A 17385-nucleotide genomic window follows, 5' to 3' on the forward strand; every position below is an offset into this window, starting at 1 on the left:
CATGGCTTGCTCAGCCTGCTTTCTTATGCAGTTAGCATCACCTGTCCAGGGGTAGTGCTTACTCAGAATGAACCGAGCCCTTGGGAAACAATCTCTACAGATTTGCCTACAATCTTATGGAGGCAATTTCTCAATTTAGGTTCCCTCCCTTCAGATGATGGTAGCCTGTGTCAAGTTGACAGACTAGGCAGCACAAGGGTACTCAGAGCCCCGACCACCAGCCCACACACCATCCAGGATCTGATTTGCATAGAGGTAGGGGACACCCTTCCCTATCCTTCAGTCCCAACCTCTGTGGCCGCCAGTGTCTCTGCCTGTCCAGAGTCCTGTCCAGAGCAAGCCTGCAGCAAGGCCAGCTGCCAGGCACCCTCCCTACCCACCCCTCCTCTGAGCTCTCTGACTCTAATGCCTAGGCCACCACCTCCCCCAAGGCCTGATGCAGTCCCTCAGTTTACCCTGTCCCCAGGCTCACACAGACAAAAGCAAACCTCAGCACAGCAGCATGTGCTGACCCTACCTGTCCACAAGGCCCCACCAATGTCTGCCATCCCTCGCGAGGACTCCAGTCTTTGCCATAGTCCTGAGGTCTCCCATATCAAATCCCAGAAGTCTGCTCAGGGACAGCCTGTCCTTACCCCAAGCTCCAAACACTAGGTTCCACCGCAGCACCATGGGGGTGACTCTCAACCCCAGGACCATTGCACAGGCGGTGTGTTTAGCACACACTTTACCCAGCGTCTCCTGCCTCACACTTCAGTGAGGGCTTCATGGTTCCTTATAGTTTCCACCTGACTCTCCTCACCCTTTAAAGTGGCTTTCTTATTGTTAGGGGTGACATGGGTAACCTCCTGCCCTAGTATGTTTCTCCATCTTGGTTCCTTGAGGCAGTTCTGTATACAACTGTGTTCTGTATGTGTGTGTCCCCTGGTCTCCATCTTGGTTCCTTGAGGCAGTTCTGTATACAGCTGTGTTCTGCATGTGTGTGTCCCCTGGTCTCCTGGTGACTTGTTTTCTGACAGGGTCAGCCACTGAGGCAGGGCAGGATTCCCACCTAGGCCTGTCCAAGTGCACATGAGGATGCTTTGTGCAACCCTCCTCTGTAGCAGCGGCTCCTGCCAGCCTTCTCATCAGGCCTGGCAGCCAAGACCCATGAATCAACCTGACATTTCCATTACCTGGGAGATGAGTATGTGACCAGGTCCTGGTGCGGTGGGGGGCGGGGGGTGACAGGGTAACCACTCATCAAGGCCACAAACCAGGGAAGAAGTGGTGACTGGGACCTGCTCGTCAGCTGTGGCCAGGGAAAGACAGCCATGGGTCCCTCTGCACGTGGAGAGAGGAGATGACTGTCATGTGAGGTAAAGGCATCAGGGAGCCTGCATCCCTAGACCTGAACACTGAAACAGTGCATGGCATGGCATCTGTGAACTGTCAGTCTGGCCCAGGTGGGCTTCTGAAGATCAGTGGCCACATGTGGTCCAGGCCTGGGAAGAGTGACAGGCATGCACCAGCTCAGGGTGTGAAGCAGAGCTGCTGAGGCCGCATAGACTGGCCCTCGACTCCCAGGACTCCCAGACCAAGTGGCACTTCCCGATTGTAACTCCAGGCAGGAAGTACAGTGGCTTTTGCTCCCAGCAGGAAGACAGCCCTCAAGAAGGTGACTGTAAGACCATGGTGTCAGTAACCTGGAGCTGCTTCCTTTTATCTGTCCAGCAGCCTTCCTGCTGCACTGGAAGACAGCTGGGTTCCAACTGCTTCCCAGGAGGACCTGACATCTCGTGGCTCCATGTCCACCCTCCCTTTCTTCTTTCCTGTCAATAATCCCCATTCCAATCACCCACATAGCACAGTCACAGACCACTTGCATGATTATTTATTTAGTATTTTTCTTTAAGCCAACTCTTTTTATTGAAATGCCTATTGTGGTTCATTCTACACAGCAGTGCCTGCATCTGGAGCGTGGACACGCCCATACACAGTTTTCTAATACACATTTACATAAACACAGCTATTAAAATAGATGGCAGTTTTGCAACTAAAATCATTTCTTAGACCTGCTGGGGCCATGACCAACTTCACAGGGCCCCTGGATGACCACTAAGACCTACAAAGTTCCTGGTGGCAGGGTCAGATTCCAGACCAATGACCATGCTCAGGTTCTATCCCAGTGGCTCCCACTTGTGAAAGGCCAGTGCCACCACTCCACATACTGGTCTTCTGGTGCCCTCACAACTGTGCAGGACTCTGCCAGGTCGACTTTGTCTCCCCAAGAGTCGCCAACTGTGTGAACACAGAGAGGTGCTCTCAGAGTGACTGAGCACAGCCATGCCTGCATACAGAAGCAAGGAGTCCTCCTTTGCCCCTCGTGCCCTGCCTGACACAGGACAGCACCTTAAGCCCTCTCCTCCCATGTCAGTCCCTCCTCTTGGCCCTCCATGGGCCTCGTTCCTCACCTACAGCACTCTCCTCACACTTAGGGCCCTGCCAGGACATGGGAGTCCCGTCTTCATCATCTACTCTAGCCTGGAGCTGCGGTGACTTTCTAGACTACACACCTCACTTTGGCCTGTCCCACCCTGCCCAGAGCACCCATCTGTCCCCAGGATAAGCTACAGGTTCCCAGTGAAGCTTTGAGTCCTCTCTGCAGTCTGGTTACCCAGCCCTCCAATCCCTCCATGCTTGCCTTTGGACCATTTGAAAGCCCCCTCCTGTCCTGTCCTTCCTTCCACAATGTGACACCAGCGAGATGGCTTGGATATCATTCCCTTGATCACTAGTCCTTCAGGTGGTCTCCGACAGGCACTGCCTCAGCTCCATGGCCCCAACTCTCCTCGTTGACATGTTGGCAGGGTGCTTTCCATGGTCTAGACTCCCTGTGCTCACAGGCACCAGTCTGCGTCACCACCGCCCCCACCCCCAGCAGCTGTAAGAGGTAGGTACAGTGAAGAGTCCCATCTACAGGGTAAGGCCACCGGGGCTGAGGAGACAGGATCTGATGCTAGGCAGTCTGACTCCAGAGCAGGTACCACACCCAGCACTAATACACTGAGCTGTCACCTCCCATTCCATCCCTTGTCTGCTTCACTGGAAACATCAGTGTTCCATCTCAAGGACCTGTCACACTGTGTGGCACACAGTAGGAGCACAGTAGATGACACCTGTATGCAGACAGATGCACAGATAAATAGCTGGATGATGAAAATGACTGAAGCATGGATGGGTGGATGGATGATTGACAAGGGGAGGAATGACAGTGACAGATGGATAATGGGTGGCTGAATCATGGGTGAATGGATAATTGAGGGTGGTGGATGGATGGATGCTGGCTGGCTGGCTGGCTGGATAGATGGATGGTTGGATAGGTGATGAGTGGCTACATGCTGCTGAATGGGTGAAGGATTAGATGGATGAACCACATATTAGTGGATGGATGGATGGATGGATGGATGGATGGATGGATGGATGGATGTTGGTTAAATGGTCATGACACATGGATGGGTAGGTGGTTAAATGATGGGTGATGGGTGACTGGATGGTGAATGGATGGATCATGTATGGATGAATGGATGCACAGATGAGTGGCAGTAGATGATGGTGGCTGAATGCTGCTGGCTAAATGGCCGGCTGGCAGGACAGTGGGCCATGGATGGGCAATGGGTGGATGAATGAAGGAGAAGACCACATTCTGCCTTGGTCTGCCAATCCTTCATGGCAGTATTAGGCTCTTGGGAGACTAAACTTGGAGCAAGTCTGGTTTAAACTCACAGTTCCACATGTCATCTCTAGTCTCAAGCAAGAAATTTCCCTCTCTGGACCCAAGCTCTCATAGTCAAGACAGGAATTGTTTTTCCCCCAGGCAGCTGAGCCAGAGGTTTTCTATAAAGTGGCCCTAGACACAGGGTGGTGTCTCATTGCTGAAGTTCCTAAACACGTGCTGCTTCTAGCTCCTGGCCTTCCCCTCCTGCTCTGCCCACCTGTCTCTATCTTGATCTTCCCCAGGCCGGGCTGGATTCTAGCTGATCTCAGTGCCCAGGGCTCATATCTCGGGTAAGGTAATGATGGGGGAGCCAGCCCATACATAGCAAGAGAACAGATTCAACAAGCATTTATTGAGCCCCTGCTGTGTGCCTGCTCTGTGGTCCCCACAGAGGCAGACACTGCCTCTCCCTCAATAAGCCCTGCTCCCTGTCCGCACAGGCCCCTGCCCCTGTGGGCACCTGCTTGACTTTGTGGCTGGCTGTGGGTGTCCAGCATCCAGTGGTCAATGCCCATGTTCTTCCTGGCTTTCCAGCTGGCTGGGGCTCTAAGTGTGGTGGTGGCCGCTGTCTCCAAGTCTCTGTGCCACCTGGACAGTCCCTTAGGCCTGCTTGACCCACTTCTGGGGCCCCGAGACCCAGGCAGTGGTGGCAGTCTAGGCCTGGTGTCTCCACAACAGGAGAGCTGAGTCCACAGCACAGGGACCAGGCTTCCGTGTCCTGTGGGAGGGGCGTGCCAGTGATGGCAGGAAGGCCAGGGCGCTTGGGCCGCATCACACCCAGTGCCCCAGGACCCAGCACTGACGGTTTAGCTCTGCCGCCTCATGAGCTGAGCTCCGTGGCCAGGAGTCTCCCATGTGTGGCTGGTGCCCTGAAAGAGACAAGGCAGATGCTGCTGACAGTGGCCTTCTTCCACCCATACAACCTTGATCACCTGCTCCTGTCAAACTACTACACGGCACCGTCCACCATCGTCCACGGACTCACCAGCATATGGAAATGCAGCTAGTGCTCGGTGCCAGCCCACTCACCCACAACCCAAACCCACTCATGCTCCTCCCACACACCCACCTCCCATAGACCATCACCTCCTTCCACTAAACTTCATGCCCACCATCCCTCTTCCTATGTCTGCCTGTAATCTAGACACTGAGGTTCTGATGCTTGTACTCACCAGCTTACCCACCAACAGACAAGTTCACTGCCTTGTCTGCCCACTCACCCATGTGTGCCCAAGGCTCAATAGTGCATATCAGACTGACCACCCACCCCTAGTCACTCACCCTAATCAACATCCCTTAAGATCCCCTTCAACAGTTCTCCTAGCAGATTTACTGAGTCCTCTCTCCCCTATTTACCACCCACCCCACCCAGCCACCCACCCAGCCCCACAACCTACCATCTCTCAGCCTCTCTGTCCACCTCACAGCCAGGCTCCTCGCAAACCTAGGTTTTATGCCCCACCCCAATAGTGAGTATGTATCAGCAAACCCAAGGTGACCTTGAGTATGTTGTCCCCACCCAACATTCCCCACTGCCCTGCTCTTAAGAGACCTGGCAAGCTGAAGAACATAAAGCCCCTCCCTGTCCCACACTCTCCATCCTGTACCCCACTAGTTCTTGGATCTACCCCATTTTCCCTCAGGTATCCTCAAAGTTTCTCTGATATGCTTAAGCCAATCCTGTCACTCGTTGGGGACCACTTTAAGTGTCCCAACACCTGCTGTCCAGTGGAGCTTTCTAGACTGAGTGTAAACCACCTCCTGACGGGGATCCTGCCTACCTCACCTGCCAGACCAAAATTCTGTCTCCCTTTAATACAAGCAGGGCAGAGGTCCACCACAGATCATCAGCTGGGCCAGCGTGGCAGCTACACGGAGCTAGGTGGGTCAACACTTCCTGATTCCAACCTTCTCCATCGAGAGACCCTACTCTGAGCTCCAGTGACTACTACATCCTTTAGGGTCAGACAGCTCAAAGAGAACCCATCAGGATGAGATTCTGAGCATACCACTGACACTTGCATACCTCTCAGGACAGAGAGCCCACTGCCCCACTGTCCTCATGGGACCAGCCACTATGAGCAGCTAGCTGGATGCAGAAGTTGGGAGGTACACAAGATGTGTGTCATTTTGTTCTTTTGGCTTTACTCCCCTTCTGTTTTTAATATTCTTTAATGGTAGTGCTTTGTACATTTTGCTGTATTTTTAAAGGAATGAAAAACATTTTGCAAACATTCTGGAATTATTTGGCCTTGGGGGAGGAACATTTGTTTTGGCCCCAGCTACCAAAACAGTTGCAGCTTTTGGATGAGCTTGTTGCTGAAATAAAGGTGTTTGGGTCCCCCCTCCCCTTAATGAGAGGCAAATATTTGGTACATAGAAAGGTTTGACTATTTTTCTAAATGAATATTTAGAAATGACTGTAGCTGCTCTCACAGGAGCCAGTAGGCAAAACTGCAAATGGGAAGAGAGAAAGTGTGTGTATGTGTGCACATGCATGCGTGCGTGCATGTGTGTGTGTGTGTGTGTGTGTGTGTGTGTGTGTGTGTGTGTGTGTGTGTGTGTGTGGCTATGTGTATTTGTGTGTTTATATGTGGATGCACATACGTGAATGTGGGCATGTGTGTCTCTCACGGAGCTTGGAGCTCACCAGTTCTACACTGGCAGCCAATGAGTCCAGGGTTTTTTCTCCAGTCCCTTGCCCAGGACCAAGTTCACAAGCACACCCCAGACCTGGAGTTTTCTTTTCTTTTTTTAACCAGGGTGCTGGGTACCCACGGTAGGCCTTATGTTTATATGGCGAGTACTTTGCCAGCTAAGCCATCCTCTCAGCTCCACACGCGTGATTAAAGCTGTGTGGCTTTTGTCAGGTAGCCTCACCTCTTTGAGCCTGAGCAGCTAGAGGTCAGGAATCTGAAAGCCCAGCTGGCCCCTGCACTGAGACCCCTTAGCACCTGGTCCCTGGACAGTGACAAAATAACCAAGTGCAAGTGTTCAGTAGGACTGGGCTCAGCACCTCTCTTCACAGATGGGGAAACACAGGTTCACAGTCAAAAAGAAATTGGTTCAAGCCCCCCTGGGAAGGTGGGTAACATGAAGGTTTAATTTCCCCTTAGACTCTCCCCTCCGCCTAAGCTTAGAGAGCCTTGATGTGTGCAAGGCTCTAAAAAGATGATTTTTCATGACTTTCAGTTGTCTTTCTTATTGTTTGCTTTTGAGACAGGGTCTCACTGCTGAGAGACCAGTTTCAACCTTATGATCCTCCTGCCTCAGCCTCCTGAGTATTAGGTTACAGGCTTGCTCCATCACACCCAGACCTTTTTTTTTTTTTTTAATTGATATCAAAACATGGACACACATAATATCTGCCCAGCTCTAGTCTAAGGGCCCGGTCTGTCTGTGCCACACTCTGTTCTGATCTTTCTTGAGGGTACAAAAGTCCAGCAGCCTGTCCCAGGATCTGCTCAAGGGATTAGCCTACTTCTGCTCTTACAGAATGGGAAGGTGCATCAAGACCAAGAATGTCAATGCTGCCATGAATGTGTTCATGGGGGAAACTGGGGCACTCAGAAGGGAACTGACTTGCCCAGAATCACTTTGTAACTGGAAGAACGAGGACTGGAGACCCCAAAGGCAGGCAGGTGGTTGGTTAGTGGGTCTCATGGTTGCCCAAATTAGTAGAGGATCTGGGATGTCTGAGAAGCAGCTTCTCTCTCTCTCTCTCTCTCTCTCTCTCTCTCTCTCTCTCTCTCTCTCTCTCTCTGTGTGTGTGTGTGTGTGTNTGTGTGTGTGTGTGTGTGTGTGTGTGTGTGTGTGTGTGTGTGTGCGCGCGCGCGCGCGCGCACGCGTGTGTGTTTATCACTGGTGGTGGGGGGTGTTGACTAGATTGGGCAACACCCACTGTCCATGGTTCTGAAACCCACCTTCTAAGACTCAAGATCCCACTGCAAACTCTAACACCTCAAACTAACATCAGTGCACAGCAGGGCTGAGGGTGTAGATCGGTTGACAGAGTGCTTGCTGAGTTCAATCCCTAACACCTTGTCAACTGGATATGGTGACACACATCTGTAATCCCATCTCTCTAGAGGTAGAAACAGGAGGATCAGAGGTTCAAGGTCATTCTTGGCTGCCCAGAGAGTTTGAGGCCATCCACACTTGGCTACATGAGACCCCTTGTAAAGGAAAGAAAAAGAAGGAAAGATAGAGAAAAGGACAGACAGACACAGAATATGTGGGGGGTGATGGAGAGAGGAATTAAGGCTGCTGTTGAGGTACCAAGCTCTGGGGACCCAGCAGCTAGACACACTATGATGCTCTAGATGGCTCAGCATCAGTGTGGCTCCTAATTCTCCATATACCTCTATGCAGCACGAGGGCCTTCAGATGCACTATGCATTGGCAATATCAGTCCCTATTTCCTCCTGTCTCTCCTTTAAGGCTCTATGTTACAAGAGAACAGAGGCCAGCTCTGCTGGGATCCACAGCAGGCTCCCAGCCACTGGCCCCATGCTGATGGTATATGTCTCTCAAATCAATACATGATATGGGCTGGAGACAAGGACCAGGCTTAAGTGGACCCACCTGAGAAGGAGAGGGTGCAGTCTGAGGAGGGTGGGTTTATCTGCTCTGCCTGGGACCCTGGGCCTCTGAACCTTCACTGACCCTGGTCTCTTCCTCATACTTAAGTCTACCTGATGCATCATCCCCAGAACCACCAAGTCCTTGAATCTTTTATTAAGCATGTCCCCAGTCATCATGACTGCTGGGTTACACACGTGGAAAACACTGTCTGCCTTCTAGATGCTTCCAGGGAGGGACAGAGACAGGCAGGGCTGTGAGTGATGACAGCAGCACTACTACAGCTGTCCCAGTCACCTGGAACCAACTCTTGTCATCTGCACTCAGTAAGGCAGGAGCTGCCTGGTGCTGTACTTGTCCGTAACTGAGGGACCAAGGATCACCTGGGAGAAGTAATTTACCCAAGGTGTCTCCATTGGGATTTGAACCCTAAACTCTAGTCTTACAAGCACTATGACATCTTAATTGCCAGTGCACTAGACTGAGAGATGCCTAAGAGATCAGGGTGCCTGTGGGGTGTTTCCAGAACCATTCCAGAACCAGGGCTCTGACCTAATAGATCTAGTTAATTCACTGATGAAATATAAATCTGAAGGACTATAGGGCAGAGTAAACCTGGAAAAGTGGAGCCAGCTTGAATGAAGTAGGTCACGGCACAAGCCATTTAAGGGTATGTTGGCCTAGCCCCCTACGATTTCTGCTGTCTGGCCACCAAAAGGAACAACTTTGCTCTGTCATGATGTTCTGCCTCTCCAAGTCTCACAACAATGGGGGCACAGCAAACATGGGTTGAATCCTCTCAAACTGTGAGCCTGAATCGACCCTTCCTTCCTTAGGTTGTTTCTGTGGAGTGTTTTGCCACAGACATGGAAACCTAACGTATCTTCACCTTCACCCTCACAGCCCCGGACAGTAGCGTAGGGAGACACGCGCTGCTCTCGATGCAGGACACCGGGTGGTAGCGGCCATTCCCAGACTCTGCAGCTGGACTCTGCAATAGCTCCAGGTTCTATTGCAATCTGTTTACTGCCTTGTTAGAGGCCAGGGATGGGTCATTTCAGGCAGAAGGAACGAGGTGTGAAATAGATTCTTGGCAGCCCTGGGAAGCTTTTAGGAGGTGTGAATGCCCAGCAATCTTGTCATTGGAGAAAGGTAAGCAACACATGGTTGCAGAGGGAATCCAGGGCTGCACCAGGCCCAGAGGACAACTCATCCTATCTCTAAGGCTTTAGGAGTCTGTCATAAGACGTACTTTACAAGCCTGGATCCCACACATCTCAACTATGTCACCCAGAATGCCCTCAAACTTGTAATCCTTCTGCCTCTCATCTATGCTTGGCTTACAGGCATGGTCTACCCTGCCTGCAGCAACCTATATTTTAATGAGAGTCCCCAAGTGTTTCTTAGCAACGGGCATGACTGGAATACTATTGCCTTGGATCAAAAATCAGACATACAGGAAAGCATCAGCATGAATAGAGTTGAGCAGGCCAAGTGACAGTCCCAAGAGCCAGTTTCTTTGCTGCAAGACAGAAAGACTACTGATGACCTCATAGGGACCAAATCGATATCAGAATTTCATGGGGACCTGTGTGGATGCATGGCACTATCATTGTGGGGGACTCACTGTTGTGTGGAGGACACACAATGACCACTGAAAGACAGCAGGCTCCTGTGCTGGTAATATCAACACTCTGGTGGGGAGAGAGTGGAATGAAAAAGTTAGCCTGGAGGTCAAAGACAGGGAGTGAGCAGATGGCAGGCCCCTGGGGGATGCCATGCCACCCATGCCCCAGGCAGGGAGGAGCCTGGCTCCAGAGCTGGCAAGATGGAGTCAGGCTCATGTCTTAAAAAGATGGGTCAAGGGGATTGGCTCTAGACGCAGCAATTTCCTCCCAGTCTATGACCAAGGAGACTGTAGCAGGCAGGAACCACTCTGAACTGGCTCTGCGACCAGTGGGCCCCAAGGGCACGGGCAGCCTGTTTCAAACACAGAAGCGTGCTGGGAGCATAGCCACGTACCTGCCGTCCTAATCCAGGTGGTAGAGACAGGAAAATGATAAGTTTGAGGCCAGCCTGGGCTACATAGTGAAACTCTACCTCAAAACAAAATGCAGATGAACCCCAGCTTGAACCGAGATCGTTCTCCATTCGATCTCCACCCCAGCACGGTAGCACTGACTCCAGCTGGGACCCCTGACCTCCAGATGGCAGGGTCTCAGATGTCCTCAAGCTGCGTGCCTGTTTGAGCTCAGGAAATTGGCCTTGATATTTATTTTGAAAATATGGTCTGGTCTGCTTCCATTTTAATAACGGAAGCAACTCTCGCAATGTTCTATTGAATTTGATTTTGATCTAATCAAAACGCCAAGTTGCTCAAGGCCCACAGAAAGTCTTCCTTAAAATTCGTTGCGCTATTCTGGGGGGGGCAGCTATGGCCAAAGCCCATCTAGACAGAGCTCCCACAAGCTGTCCCTGTGTCCTGAGAACGACAGGCTCTTGCAGAGCCCCGCCTCACAGACACACCTGGCAAATCAAAAGCTTGTCCCAGGCATCAGACTTGACAGGAGCCGTGCGCTGCAAACCCCAGTCACTCCAGAGGACGACACAGATACCCAGATCGGATGGCAGCATCAATTCCATCAAATGTCACATCTGATGTGCTCCCAAGCTAGCTAGTGGCACTGCAAAGCCCCAGTGGCAGATCTCAAAGGCAGCCATCTTCTCAGAGCAAGAAGCTGTGGCAGAATCAAGTCACAGAAGGACCAAGGGAGAAACAGCAGCTTTGGCAGTGGTTAGAAATGAAAGAAAGTTTATATAACTCTTCTTGTCAGAGTAGCTGCTCTGGGAGGAAGTTGTGGGAGATGCTCCGAGGTGCAGAGGCAAGCGCTGAACACCAACTGTGTGGTACTTACTGAACTGGGTGCTTGGGCTAGAGACAGGGACAAGACGGGCAAGGTGTTTTTCAGAGAGATGAGAGAAACGGGAAGCAGGGGCCTGATAACGCGGTGAGTCGGAGAGAGTCGGACGTTGGGAAGGAAAGAACCTGGAACCTGGGAAACCTGTCCACAGCTTAAGAGAAAAAGCAAACCCCACGAAGCTTTAGAGGGAGAGTATCCAGCAAGTACAAAGGTCCTGGGAAGCGAAAGAGCTTAAATGTGGTGTAGCTGCTGCCTAATGTGGCAAAAGGGAGGAGGATGGTGAGGCCGGGGTCCTGGGGCATGAGCTGGAACCCTTGGTGAACAGAAACATTTACAGTGCCGAACTAGGTTTCATCGAAGACTGGATTATGTGAGGCCTCTGCTCAGCAAAGTTGCCTGGTAATTCTTCCTTCTTAACGTCCGGATCAGTCATCAAAGAGCTAGCAGGCAGGAGCTTTGCTGAGCGCACACAGCAAGTGTTTAATAATGTGGCTCCCTGACACCCTCCTCCCCCATGCCTCCTGCCGGCAAGCTGTGCCCGGCAGGATCTGAGCAGCTGCTTCATGAGGAAATATTGCAAAACTCGCCCAAGCGGTTCCAAAATATTTTCTGGGCAGCAACCCCACAGCCGCTAAGAGGCCGGGTTCTGGGGGACCGGCTGCTTCTCTAGGCTGTTAGCACTCTGCTCTTGCTGGGTTCCTGTCCCCAGGACCCGGTCTGGGGAGATGGGTCCACACAGACAGTTCCTCCACACTACTGAGCCTGCATCCCCTCTGTTACTGCCTGACTATATGATATTGGATAAGCCCAGTCTTTTGGTTTGCTGACACAAGGTCTCACCATGCAGTCCAGGCAGGCCTCAAACTTATGATCTTCCTACCTTGGCTTGTGAATACTGGGATGACAGGAATGTGCCACCATGTCTGGCCAGAGCTATTCTTGGTCTCCTAGGATTTCTTGTTCTTTCTTTCACCGGGCTGAATTGACTCAGTGAATGAAAGAGCTCATCCTCTCAAGCCCCTGTACTTGCCCTAGATAAGGTGCCACACCCTGATGTCTCTGGCTAGTGCAGTAACAGAATGGGCCTTGCTGTCCTACAGGCTTCTGGGGCCCAGAGGAGCCTATGAGTAGGGATAAATGAGTGAGTGATTAAATAAGAGAGTGAATGAATGGATGGATGGGTGGGTGGATGGGTGATGGGTGGGTAGATGAATAGCTGTAATGGATGGATGGATGGATGTGTGGGTGGATGGGTGATGGGTGGGTGGATGGATGGATGGGTGGATGGATGGATGGATGTGTGGGTGGATGGGTGATGGGTGGTTAGATGGATGGATGGATGAATGGGTGGATGGATGGATAGATGGGTGGGTGGATGGATAAATGGGTGGGTGGAAGGATGGAACAAGTGAATGTCTCACATGCATCATAGGAACGACTTCTTTAGAGAAGCCAATCCCTTCCCCGCTTTGACACGGGCATCCTTCCTCAGGACTCCTGGTGGTCCCCAGAAGCTCCAGGAGCACGGCCATCTCTACTGTCTGCCCCAATGGAGGACACTGAACAGAGATGCTTGGGAACTGAGGCTCTTTTCTCTCCTGTGAAGCCAGAATGGAGAAAGCCTTCCCTATTCACTCTTTGGAGCCCTTGGGCACAGATCCCTGCACATGCCCTTCTCCAGAGAGGATCTTGTAGTATCTCAGCATCAGCCATCCAGTTCACATCTCTCCTGTGGGCCTTTGCTCTCCTTCCATCCACCTTCTATCTCAGAGATGCCCCACAGCCCCAGACTCAACACCAGCAAAGCCTCAAGGCTTCTTACCAAATTCTTCTATTGATGGTGACACATGCCTTTGAAGGTTCCTGCAGAAGTCCTTTGTGACCCCAAGGCTCCTCTCTCCCTGCTCTTGCTCTAATGATCATGGGGGCACATCTGCTGACTGCCAGCTAGCAACAGCATGGCTCCACACTCTGGTAGCCACCACCAATGACCTGAACAGTTCCTGTCATAGCTGGGACAGTATCAGGCCTGTGTCACTGCCCTGATGTTCTCAGCTAGAACCAATTGCTCACCTCTTCCTTGATCCCGTGTCCATTCCAGCTTATGATGTCTGGAGCCCCTAAGCAAAATGAAGTTCAGTGGATACAACCTGTCATTGTATGTGTGTGAGTGTGTGTGTGTGTGTGTGTGTGTGTGTGTGTGTGTATGAGATGTGTCAGGTCTGATTCCAGAAGAGCCCAGTCTAATCCACTCTGACAATGCCATCAGAAAGCCCCGAAATCTATGTGTCCACATGGTCACATTCAAGCTACCATTGTGTTCCCCAGGAAACGGGAGCTTACTCCAGCTTCCAAGCTGCCCTGCCTGCAGCTAGCACAGCCCTCTCTGCCTCTGACCCTGAGCTCACTGCAGAGGCGTGTGCCTGGACAGAGAGGCAAGAGATGCGGACAGGAAGGTCAGCAGAGACCTACAGCAGATGAGGCAGACGGAGGCTCCAGTGGAAGATAGATAATAAGTGGAGAGACAGATGAGAGGTGACAGATACATAGATGGATGGATAGACAGACAGACAAGCAGGCAGACAGTCACATAGATATAGAGACAGATGAACATATACATAGATAGACACATAGATACATAGAGACAGAGAGTGCTGAGGTTTGGGGGGCTCGGACTTTACACTCGGCTCCCAGTACTCCTGGCCTTCGAGCATAGAGACTCAGGTATAGGCTGAAGCCTCCAGAGCAGAGATATGTGCTAACTAGCAAGGATGTGTGACCTGGGGCAAGACTCTACCTCTCTGAGGCTTAATTCACTTACCTGCTAAGCTTCCTGCCTGTGGGAGTTAGGAGTTAGGGAGTCGTGGAAGGCTGAAAAGCACCCATATGCAATGGAGCTGGCAGGGGGAAGCTGCTCACTGAGTCGTAACTGCCTCACCTGCCGTCTTTGGCAGCTCCTATCTGATGTGAGGAACATTCAGCTCGGCCTCCCTTTGGCGTCTGGAGCTGACACTTGTTCTCCTGGCTGCCCTGCATCCTTCCTAATGTGTCCGTCAGAGTAAGGCTGATGAAGTGAATGCGCTCAGAGCCCCTAAGCTAATCTGTCCGATGTTCTCCCTGCCTTGGTGGATCCCACCCAGGGGCTGATCTCAAAGGCCACTGGTGACGTCAGGCCAGGCCTGGAGCGGCCAGGCTTCCCATGTGTGGTGTGTGTCTGGAGGAGTCTGCTGGTATAGCTCCCTGTCCACCACGTAAGCACTTACGGGTGGGGTATCTCTCGTGGCGGCAGGCAAGGCGGAAGTCTTCCTCTTCACTCACGTCCCCCTTCTCAATCCTGGAAAGAAACAAAAGAAAACCCCAAGGCTGGAATGAGAAGGCAGGCAGAGCAGAGGATACCCGGGGCTGGAGAAGCACTGTGACAACTTTCAAAGTGGCTTTCTACCTGTGGCCCACACCCTGAGATATGGGCACCACTTTTCCCATCTATGGAAAAGAAACTGAGGTATTCAAGGGACAATTGGGTTGCAAGGCAATCAGTAACTTTACACACAGCCAGGGCTTGCACACACACACACACACACACACACACACACACACACACACATGCATGCATGCATGCACACATGCACGCACATGAAGGGGAGAAGAGGAAGAAGATAGAGAGGGAAGGAAAGAGGAAGACAGGGACAAAGGGAGATGCACTACACACATATATAAAAATTAATTCCTGTCAGAAGGTTGCTTGTGCCAACCCAGTGGGTCTCAACTTGGCTATTGCTAGAAGTTACCTATTAGGAGTTTTAAACCAGGCTAGAGAGATGGCTCAGTGGTTAAGAGCACCAACTCCTCTTCCAAAGGTCCTGAGTTCAAATCCCAGAAATCACATTGTAGTTCACAACCATCTGCAATGAGATCTGACACCCTCTTCTGGAGTGTCTGAAGACAGCTACAGTGTATTTACAGATAATAAGAAAAAGGAGTTTTAAGCCCTGTGTGGGTCTTCCTTCCTCATATTGTGTCAGCTCCTGGGCTTTAGTTCTTGAGTCAACTATAGAGGTGCACTGGTGGCTGTCACTACTAACAGCAGAGGCCATGATGTGGTGGCTGCTACTACTAATACAGCAACGACAACCACTGCACCCACCAAACACAAAAGGAAAATGAGGTAAAAGGGAGCTGGGAGCTACAGAGTCTCACTGTCACTGTCACTGTCACTGCTGAACTGAGGTCCAAAGTTCATCCCACCCCAGTGCCCAGATCTTCAGATCTCCAAAGTCCCACTTGGATCCTGTGTTTTCCTGCTGGAAGCAGACACTCAGTCCCAGAAGGCTGTAGAAGGGTGGTCGGCTGCCACCCAGATGCACTTTAAGCTCAGCCCTTCTCTTTAAGGTATTATTAGCTCTGCCACAGCCCTGCAGAGCCAGCAGATGTAGACCTGCACTGGAGAATCTGCCAGAACTGACTCTACACAGAAACTGGCAGCAGAGGAGGCTGAGACAGGGACATCATGAGTTTGAAAGCAAGACCCTGTCTCAACAAAGGTTAAGAGGAGAAAAGAGCTGGGTGTGGTGGCACACACCTTTAATCCCAGAACTCCAGAGGTAAAGGCAGGTAGATTTCTGAGTTCAAGGCCAGCCTGGTCTACAGAGTGAGTTCCAGGACAGCCAGGGCTACACAGAGAAACCCTGTCTCAAAAAAGAAAAAAGAAAAAAACAATAAAAAAAAAAACAAAAAAAAAAATAAATAAAAAAAAAAAAAAAAAAAAAAAAGGAAAAAGGAGAAAAGCAAAGGCAGTTGGGGGGGGGGGAGTGCTGTATCCCAGCAGGAGTAGGCTTTGGTCTGGTTTGTTGGGTCAGATGTCATCTCATGTTCCCAGCCTGTGCTGGTCCCCACACGGTAGCTTCCAACTTGGCTGCTCCTGGCCATGACATCCCCCAGGGACATCAAGCTCTTGTTTGAAAACAGCTGCAAATGTCACGAGGTGATTTGAACAGAAATTTCTTGGGAAGTAATTTTGCTTTGTGTGAGCCATCACATGAGACCCAGAAAGTGCTTTGAAGGACTGAAAGGGGCTTGGCAGAACTCACACTCTGATGGGTGGCAGGTGGGAACAGGGACGTTGGATGTGGCACATGTACCTTCCCGGGCCTCAGGTTCTCCTGAGTTGTGGCTCCACCTTCTACTGGCCGCTTAGGTCTGTATGTCTCCCATGTCCCTTGTCTCAATTCCTCCATCCAGTGGGTGGGCATGTATTACCTGCTGCTTAACACTATATGTGGCTAGCACCGGGCAAACTCATCCACCCAGAACTTCCATCGCCATTTGCCCTCTTTATTCTCATAGCTGACAGTCTTCTCATCATCGGCAACACACCCAGTGTCACCACAGAGCTCCAGGTACAGAGGTGCTCCTTTGCTGCATCCGCCTGTGTGCCCTTCTTCCATCCCAGTTAGCTTTCTTGATGACTTTTGAGACAAGGTCCCATTATATAGCCTGGCACTGAACTTGAGATCCTCCTGCCCCAAGCCTCCTCTGCCTTGCCTGAACCGACAGTCATGGTTTGAAGGACGAAGAGGAAAGACTTTGAGCTGTCAGTGCTCTGGTGCAGCCAGGGTCAGTGGATTGACTCACTGATGGTTACAGCACTGAAGCCATGGAGTTGCTCTCCCAGGCCCAAGGGCAGTCATGGTTAAAGCTGAGAGCAGTGTCCAGAAAGCAAAAGAGCCAAAGGGGTGGGGGTGGCAGTGCAGAGGGGCCCTGAACACAACACCTGGCTCTCAGAGAGGGAAAAGAAACGAGGGCACAGTAGACCTCCGCAGGCCTCATGAGTCTTCTCACGTGGTTAGATGGGCTACAGCCAAATGGGGCCAAGGTGGGCAAGGTGGGCAGGGTCCCATCATCAGCTTTGTCTCATTCCCTGCATGACCTCCATTGCACAATATCCCATCAGAACCACCCTCAAAGCCTCCCTTCCCTGACCCCAGGCTAGTTGTCTCCAGCCACTGCGGGCACTATCTGACTCTGTGCTTCCTGTGAGAAAGGATTTCTTCCTCTCCATTTTCAGTATGCACACCTGCACATGCATACCACGTAGGCTTAAACTCCCACCAGCATCAGCTAGAGAGC

At 51.5% G+C, this 17385-nt stretch overlaps 1 protein-coding gene across 4 annotated transcripts in view; it reads right to left on the reverse strand.

The window, feature by feature from the left end:
- Positions 1 to 1857: 1857 nt before the first annotated feature.
- Positions 1858 to 17385, reverse strand: part of Gsg1l (GSG1 like) — a 197369-nt gene continuing 181841 nt past the window's right edge. For 2 of the 4 annotated variants that reach the window (XM_029532867.1, XM_021209511.1), the window contains 2 exons: positions 14523 to 14593; positions 1858 to 4626 (listed from right to left, as the gene is read on the reverse strand). In XM_029532867.1, coding sequence (XP_029388727.1) covers positions 4529 to 4626; positions 14523 to 14593 — 169 coding nt within the window. In that variant the 3' untranslated portion in view covers positions 1858 to 4528. The remainder of the gene's footprint in view (positions 4627 to 14522; positions 14594 to 17385) is intronic. The other 2 variants (XM_021209532.2, XM_029532870.1) reach the window with 1 other exon arrangement.

The sequence above is a fragment of the Mus pahari genome, chromosome 1 (genome assembly GCF_900095145.1).
Source record: "Mus pahari chromosome 1, PAHARI_EIJ_v1.1, whole genome shotgun sequence".
In the NCBI taxonomy this organism is placed as follows: domain Eukaryota; kingdom Metazoa; phylum Chordata; class Mammalia; order Rodentia; family Muridae; genus Mus; species Mus pahari.